Source organism: Rhinoderma darwinii, chromosome 3 (assembly GCF_050947455.1).
Source record: "Rhinoderma darwinii isolate aRhiDar2 chromosome 3, aRhiDar2.hap1, whole genome shotgun sequence".
In the NCBI taxonomy this organism is placed as follows: domain Eukaryota; kingdom Metazoa; phylum Chordata; class Amphibia; order Anura; family Rhinodermatidae; genus Rhinoderma; species Rhinoderma darwinii.
In genome coordinates this window covers 423,715,860-423,723,624 of record NC_134689.1, presented here as the reverse complement: position 1 = coordinate 423,723,624, position 7,765 = coordinate 423,715,860, and the positions used below count along the sequence as shown (strand labels likewise).

Below are 7,765 nucleotides of genomic sequence, written 5' to 3'. Positions count from 1 at the left end.
GATGGGCACTCAACATTCAGCTGCCCAATCACTCAGGAAGCAAGCTTAAACCTGTGCTGTATTGATATAGGGGACCGTTTCTGATTAAACACATGCAATATAACTTAAACTTTATAATGTGTGCATAAAGATATATTTATACAATGTATATTAAGTCCGAAAGTTACCAATTCCATTATTTTCATAATTTTTTCATGACTCATTTGTTAAAAATGCAGTGGCCAGTGTAAGAAGTAGATGGCTCTGACCACTGTATAGCGGGCGTGCTGTAGTATGGCAACTCGGCTCCTATTTCATTGAATAGGAGTAGTACTGCAGTACTGCCGCTCTACTATGACTGTCCCGGAAGGACAGCTGGTGTTCAGAGGCAGCCGAAACAGTTGATCGGTGCTGGGTCCGGGTGTCGGACCCTGACTGATCATATACTGATGACTTATCTTGTGGATAGGACATCAGCAGAAAAAACCTCTCCACGCCCAGACAACCCCTTTAAGTATAGAATTTGAAAAGAATCAAAATAAAAGTAGTAGTAATAATAATAATAATAATAATACCAACTATTATGTAAAAGGTAAAACATATTTTTCTCTGCAGCTTATGAAAAATCACCCCATGACCAGACATCCCGTTTAAGATCTCTCATAATCTCTCTCTTTTATTTTAGTTTCTAAAACACTTTTGTCTTTCAGTAGAATAAATCAATAAAATACCCAGGTTATAAAAACCTCATCATCCAAATAAATTATTTATCACTGTTCCCCTCTACTGCCTACAGAAGAGAAATCCAGACAATGTGTTGGGAAACGATTTGTTTATTACATTTAGTTTTATTCCGTTTTCTTTGAGAAGTTCATCTTTCTGAATATGCAGCACAGTAATTCCAGCACGGTGACTGAAATTGTCCTCTTGGGATTTCAGAATTTACAAAATGTTCATCTTTGTTTCTTTCTTCTTCTTCTGATCATCTACAGTGTGACTGTATGTGGAAACCTCCTCATCATTCTAGTGGTGTCCAACAGCCGGTCACTCCACTCTCCCATGTACTTCTTTCTCATACAGCTCTCTTTCTTAGATATCCTACTCTCCACCACTATAGTACCCAACATGCTCCATATTGTGTTGTATGAAGGAAGTTCTATGCCTTTTATCTGGTGTTTGATACAATTTAATGTTTTTTCAGCCTCAGAATCACTGGAATGTCTTCTTCTGACCGTCATGTCCTATGACAGGTACCAGGCCATCTGTAACCCTCTACATTACACCTCCGTCATGGACCTGACATTTTGTCTAAGAGCCGTTCTCTTGTGTTGGGTGATGATGTTTGCCATTATATTTACAGTGTCAGGGACAATGAGTCGTTTACAGTTCTGTGGACCAAACATCATTGAACATTTCTTCTGTGATTTAGATCCTTTACTTGAACTTTCCTGCTCAGACTCTTTTATAGTGAAAATATCAGACATGATATTGGCCGTACCATTTGCGCTTTGTCCGTTTACTGTGATTATTGTCTCATATGTTTATATTCTCTTCACCATACTGAAGATCCCATCTGTTACTGGGAGGCAGAAGACCTTCTCCACCTGCAGCTCTCATCTGTCTGTAGTGTCCATGTTTTATGGGTCACTTATTTGTATCTATTTATTTCCAAATACCGGCAATGTAAAGAAAACCCTATCCCTGTTCTACACGGTTATAACTCCACTTTTTAACCCTATGATCTACAGTCTAAATAACAGAGATATTAAACAGGCTCTTAAAAAGCTAATGAGGAACATGTCCACTTCCTTTAAATGAGCTAAATTTGTCCCTCTACATTGTCTCTCAAGTACTAATAGCTCTTTGTTAAACAGGTTAGGAACTGGTGCTGTAACATACACCACAGCATATGGTAAATGCTTATGTCCAGTAGGTGTAGAGGTATTACATACATACACTGTACGGAGAAAATATCGGGACACATCTAAATCATTGAATTACGGTGTTTCCTTCAGTCCCACAGGTGTATAACACCCGGCACTCGTCTTATAGTCATTTTACAGATATTAGTAATAGAACAGGTCAGAAAAAGACAACCAAAAGTATATAGTCCAGCGCAGTCAGATTTAAAATAGAATGTTGTTCCAATTTTATTTAGATGATTAAAACAGAATAGTTTCCAAGTGCAAGGGTACACGCATGAATAAAGTGCCTACGCGTTTCAGACGTATACCACGTCCTTCCTCATGGTTTTTTTTGCTAACACATATGTGTCAGAACGAGGTTTATATCCGGTTACCACCAGGTGGGAATTAATGTTCTCGAGCAGGGTGGTACTGTCCAGCAAGGTGGTGCTGGAATAGAACGCCGGCCATAGGATCCCTGACAGAAAAATTATCTGAATGGCTAGACTCCTTATTACAACCTCTCGCACTGAGAACCCCAGGCCACTTACATGACACCAGAGACGTCCTACGCTCATTTTACAATAAGAAATTAGATACAAAATTTACATGGCTCAGTTGTGATGTGACCTCACTTTATACCAGTATCCCACACGATTTAGCATACAGGGCACTAGAACACTATCTTTTTAGACATAGCACCTACAGTCATGAGTTACAAGTATATATACTTGAGGTCCTAATGTTTCTCATGACACACAATTTCTTCCAATTCGATGGTTTGTTTTATTTACAATTAAAGGGAGTATCAATGGGAGCCAAATTTTCTCCATCTTTGGCAAACCTTGTGATGGCCTGGTGGGAGGAACTTACAATTTTTTCCAGTGATAATCCGTTTGGAAGGTCTATCAATTGGTATGCAAGATATATAGACGTTCTGCTATTTATATGGGAAGGAAACATGTCTGATGTCCCCAGATATATCAATTATCTTAATTATAATTAATTTAATCTGAAGTTCACCTACTCCTTAAAAAAAGACACTATTCAGTTCGTAGATTTGGAACTAAAGGGATATGGAGGAGAAATAATTAATACCAAAACATACCGTAAGCCCATTTCAGGGAACACTATTTTGCATGCAAAAAGTGGTCACCCCAGACAAACTATCTCATCAATCCCAGTGGGAGAAATGTATAGAGCAAAGAGAAATTGTAGTAATGACCACAATTACTTGGTGGAACAACAAAAAAATATGTAGGAGATTACGAAAAAGAGGATATGCAGAATGGATCCTTAAAAGGGCAACCTCTATTGTAGACAAGAAACCTCGAGACCTACTCCTCGAACCAAAACCTAATGACAATATCGGTCTAAACATACTGACTTTGGTTTAACAACACAGCAACCAGATTAATGAAATAAAAAAAATTGTCCACAAAAATTCTAGCCGTCTTAATGGAGGACGAGGCATTGACAGACATTTTGAAAAATGGCTGCCGTGTTGTATCCAGAAAAGCTCCTTCCCTAGGTGACTCACTATCTCCATCTACCTTTTCTTCAAAAACCACCAAAATGACATGGCTTCAATACAAGGGTTTCTATAGATGCGGATCGCATCCATACAGAATTTGTTCTCATGCCAAGCCCACTAAGATCTTTAGAGACTCAGACAACAATATACATTTTTCAATTCAGACATATATCAATTGCAACAGTGAAGCAGTAGTATACATTGTAGAATGCAACCTAATGTATGTAGGATGTACTAGCTGCAAATTTAAATCTAGAATACTAGAGCATTTGGGTTACATAAGAAACCCCAACCTCACGAACACTTCTAATGTTGCAAAACATTTTATAACAAACCATAATAGATCAATTGCAAGTTTGAGATGCTATGCCATAGAAAAGGTCAAAACTCCAAGCAGAGCGGGGTATATTAAACACAAAATCCTATCACGGGAAGCGTATTTGATATTTACACAAAAAAAAACAGGTTCCCCAAATGGCTAAATTTAAAAAAACAATTACTGTTTCATTATTAGTGAAGAATTTATGAAATTATTGACATAACAAAACAAAATTAAATAATTTTTTTTTTTTTAATATTCTCATATTATACAGTTGAGACCCAATTGTCTATATCAACGAGTTCTTTCCTCTAGGCATTAACTGCTAATTAATGATCGTTGCAGTATATTGAAACTTCTAAAAACAACAATTGTCTTTGAAGACCAATGTATGTTCCAGTTTATGTATTGTTTTAATGTGTTCAAATTATGTATTTTTTAGTGTGAATTCTATTTTTTAATATTTTGATGTGAGTAATACTATAATAGAGGTTCATATCCGACAACCAAACAAACATGAATAAGTATAAACAATTCTGCCCACGATTTAAGGATAGATATGGAATATCTCTATTTCCAAATCTTCCATTGATAACTATCTATCCATTAATGATGTAGTATATAGGTAATTCATAGACCGCTGATGCTCTATGACCAGCTTTTTATTTCAGCACCATCTTGCTGGACAGCACCAGTGTGCTGGATAGCACTAATCCATAGATCACTGATGTTATATGACCTGCGTTCTATTCTAGCACCACCTTGCTGGACAGCATTAATATCCACCTGGTGGAAACCGGATATAAACCTCGTTCTGACACATATGTGTTAGCAAAAAAGCCATGAGGAAGGACGTGGTATATGTCTGAAACGTGTAGGCAATTTATTCATGCGTGTACCCTTGCACTCGGGAAGTATTCTGTTTTAATCATCGAAATAAAATTGGAACAGTGTTTTATTTTAAATCTGACTGCGCTGGACTATATACTTTTGGTTGTCTTTTCCTGTCTACTACACCGTGTGCCGTCACGAAGATCCAGGCACAGGGCACAGTGAAAATCTGCAACAAGGTGAGCTGGAGGATCCCTCCCACAAATTGTTTGTAACAGAACAGGTCGTTGTAAAGAGCTCACTGAATTCCAGAGCGGTCCTGTAATAGGACGCCACCACTTTATCAAGTCAGTTCCGGAAATTTCTTCCCTCCTAGATATTCCACCATCACCTGTGAGTGATATTATTGTAAAGTAGAAGGAACCGCAGCAACTCAGACGCAAAGTGCAGACCACGTAAAGTAACAGACCGAGGAGCGAGTTATGTGGAGCGAGAGCAGAAAAGTCACAAACACTCCACTGATTCCATAACTGCAGAGTACAGACCTCCTCTGGTTTTAACATCCGCACACTGTGCCTGGGAGCATCATGGCATGGGGGCCGAGCGGCTGCATGCCAGCTGAACATCACCAAGAACAATGCCAAGTGTTGGATGGAGGGGTGTAAAGCACGCCGCCACTGGACCCTGGAGCAGTGGAAACATGTCTTGTGGAGTGGCGCTTCTCTATGTGACGTGTTAAGTGGAGTGATGTTTCTCTATCTGATGTGACTTGTGGAGTGGCGCTTCTCTATCTGGCGGTCAGAATCCCAGGAGAATGTTGCCTGCCCGACTGCATTGTGCCAGCTGTAAAGTTTGGTGGAGGAGGGATAATGCGAGTGTTTTTTAGAGGTCGGTCCCTAAGTTCCACTGAACGTAAATCTTAATTCTTCAGCACACAAGACATTTTGGATAATTGTAGCTTCCAACTTTGTGGGAACAGTTTGGAGTTCGGGCCATTTCTGTTCCAGTATGACTGCGTCCCTGTGCACAAGGTCCATAAAGACATGGTTAGGGGAGTTTGGGTTGGAAGAATTTGACTGGCCGCAACCCCATCCAAAACTTTGTGTTAAACTAGAATGGAGATTATGATCCAGGACCACTCCCTCAACTTCAGTGTCTGACCCCACAAATGATCTTCTGGCTGAAAGGGCAAAAATTCCCACAGACACCCCAAAATCTTGTAGAAAGTCCCCGCAATAGTGGAAGTTGTTTTACTGCAAAGGGGGATCAAATCCATATGAATGCTTATTAATTAAGAATGGGACATCATAAGGTCCTGTAGTTGTAATGTAGAGGTGTCCCAATACTTTATCTGTATAGTGTATGTTCTCTAGAACTGTTCCCGATGGTTGCTCTTCATTATCAGGGTTGTGTTCACAAATTTCTTTCCACTCATGATCAATGGTGGATGTATGTGGTCTTGATCTTCTCAGAAGTAGAAAAGTAGATGAAGTATGTTGCTCTTCGTGGAAATACCCAAAAAACCTTCAATAAGACGAAAGTATATAAAAAATATAAACTACAGCATAAAGATAAAATTTTGACCCTTTGACCCATTAGTGACTGCCCCATAGTGTTTTTACGGCAGCCACTAATGGGCTTTATTCCGATGCAATAGCCTTTTTATGGTGCTGCATAGGAATAAATAAACAGAGCAAGGAACCGTTAAATGTCCCTGCTCTCAGCTGCCAGAGGTAGCCGAGGGCTGGGAGCGTCCCTGCTCTGCCGGGTGAGATCGATATTAGTATTGATCTCCCCCATTTAACCCCTCAGATGCGGCGCTCAATAGCGAGCGCTTCATCTGAGTTGTTTTGGAGAGAGGGAGGGAGCTCCCTCTCATCCCACCGGCACCCGGCGATAAGATCGCTGAGTGTCTGTGTCTCTGATGGCAGCCGGGGGCCTAATAAAGGCCCCCAGGTCTGCCTGTAGTAAATGCCTGCTAGGTCATGCCAGAGGCATGTCCTAGCAGATGCCTGTCCGTTTTACACGGACAGGCAGTAATACACTGCAATACAAAAGTATTGCAGTGTATTATAAATGTGATTGGATAATCGCATAGTGAAGTCCCCTAGTGGGACTAGTAAAGAAGGGAAAAAAAAAAGTTTAATAAAAAGTGAAAAAAGTGAAAAAAAAAAATTAAAAACCCACTTTTCCCCCTTACAAACTGTTTTATTATTAACAGACAAAATAAAGTAAAAAAGTTACACATATTTGGTAGCGCCGCGTCCGTAACTACCCCGACTATAAACTTATTACATTACTTAACCCGCACGGTGAACGTTGTAAAAAATTAAATAAAAAAACAATCAAAAATTGCTGTTTTCTTTGAATCCAGCCTTAAAAAAAATGTGATAAAAAGTGATCAAAAAGTCGCATCTACTCCAAAAGGGTACCGATAAAAACGACAAGTCGTGCCACAAAAAGGAAAGCCCTCATACAATTGCATCGGTGAAAAAATAAAAGATTTATGGCTCTTAAAATATGGAGACACAAAAACAAATCATTTTGAAAAAAAAGTGTAAAAAGTAGTAAAACATAGAAAAACTATACAAATATAGTATTGTTGCAATCGTAACAACCCACTGAATAAAGTTATTGTGTTATTTATACCACACAGTAAACGGCGTAAATTTAGGATGCAAAAAAGTGTGGCGCGAAATTGCTGTTTTTTTCTACCCCCCCCCAAAAAAAGTTAATAAAACTTAATCAATAAATTCTATGTACCCCAAAATGGTGCTATTAAAAAATACAACTTGTTCCACAAAAAACAGACCTTATACAGCTATGTCGATGCAAAAATAAAAAAGTTATAGCTCTTTGAATGAGACGATGGAAAAATGTAAAAAATGGCTTGTTCATTAAGTCCTAAATTAGACTGGGCATTAAGGGGTTAATATAAGGGAGGGGGTAGTCCGACTCCTAGCATATATTACAATGTATGTTTTGGGAACTCATAGTGTGCCTATGATTAGTTCAGGACAAAACATATTGTCATTATATGCTATTAGCTAAATTAAATCTAAATTCATATCATATCCTTACATTGTGAATGATTGGCTGGAATCACGCTGCTCCTACTTCGAAAGATATTATTGTGATGGTTTGTTGAATAAACGTCAGAGAATGATTTTGAGCATACAACCAGTGTGTCTGTGTCAC

The 7,765-nt window shown here is 38.8% G+C and overlaps 1 protein-coding gene across 1 annotated transcript; it reads left to right on the top strand.

The window, feature by feature from the left end:
• Positions 1–864: 864 nt before the first annotated feature.
• Positions 865–1,797, top strand: LOC142750645 (olfactory receptor 11L1-like). Its single transcript, XM_075859637.1, has one exon. It carries the CDS (start codon positions 865–867, stop codon positions 1,795–1,797), a length of 933 nt encoding a protein of 310 aa, XP_075715752.1.
• Positions 1,798–7,765: the final 5,968 nt, after the last annotated feature.

What these genes read in the sequence shown, in the direction of transcription:
- LOC142750645 (XM_075859637.1), top strand. Translation starts at nt 865, where the DNA reads ATGCAGCACAGTAATTCCAGCACGGTGACTGAAATTGTCCTCTTGGGA.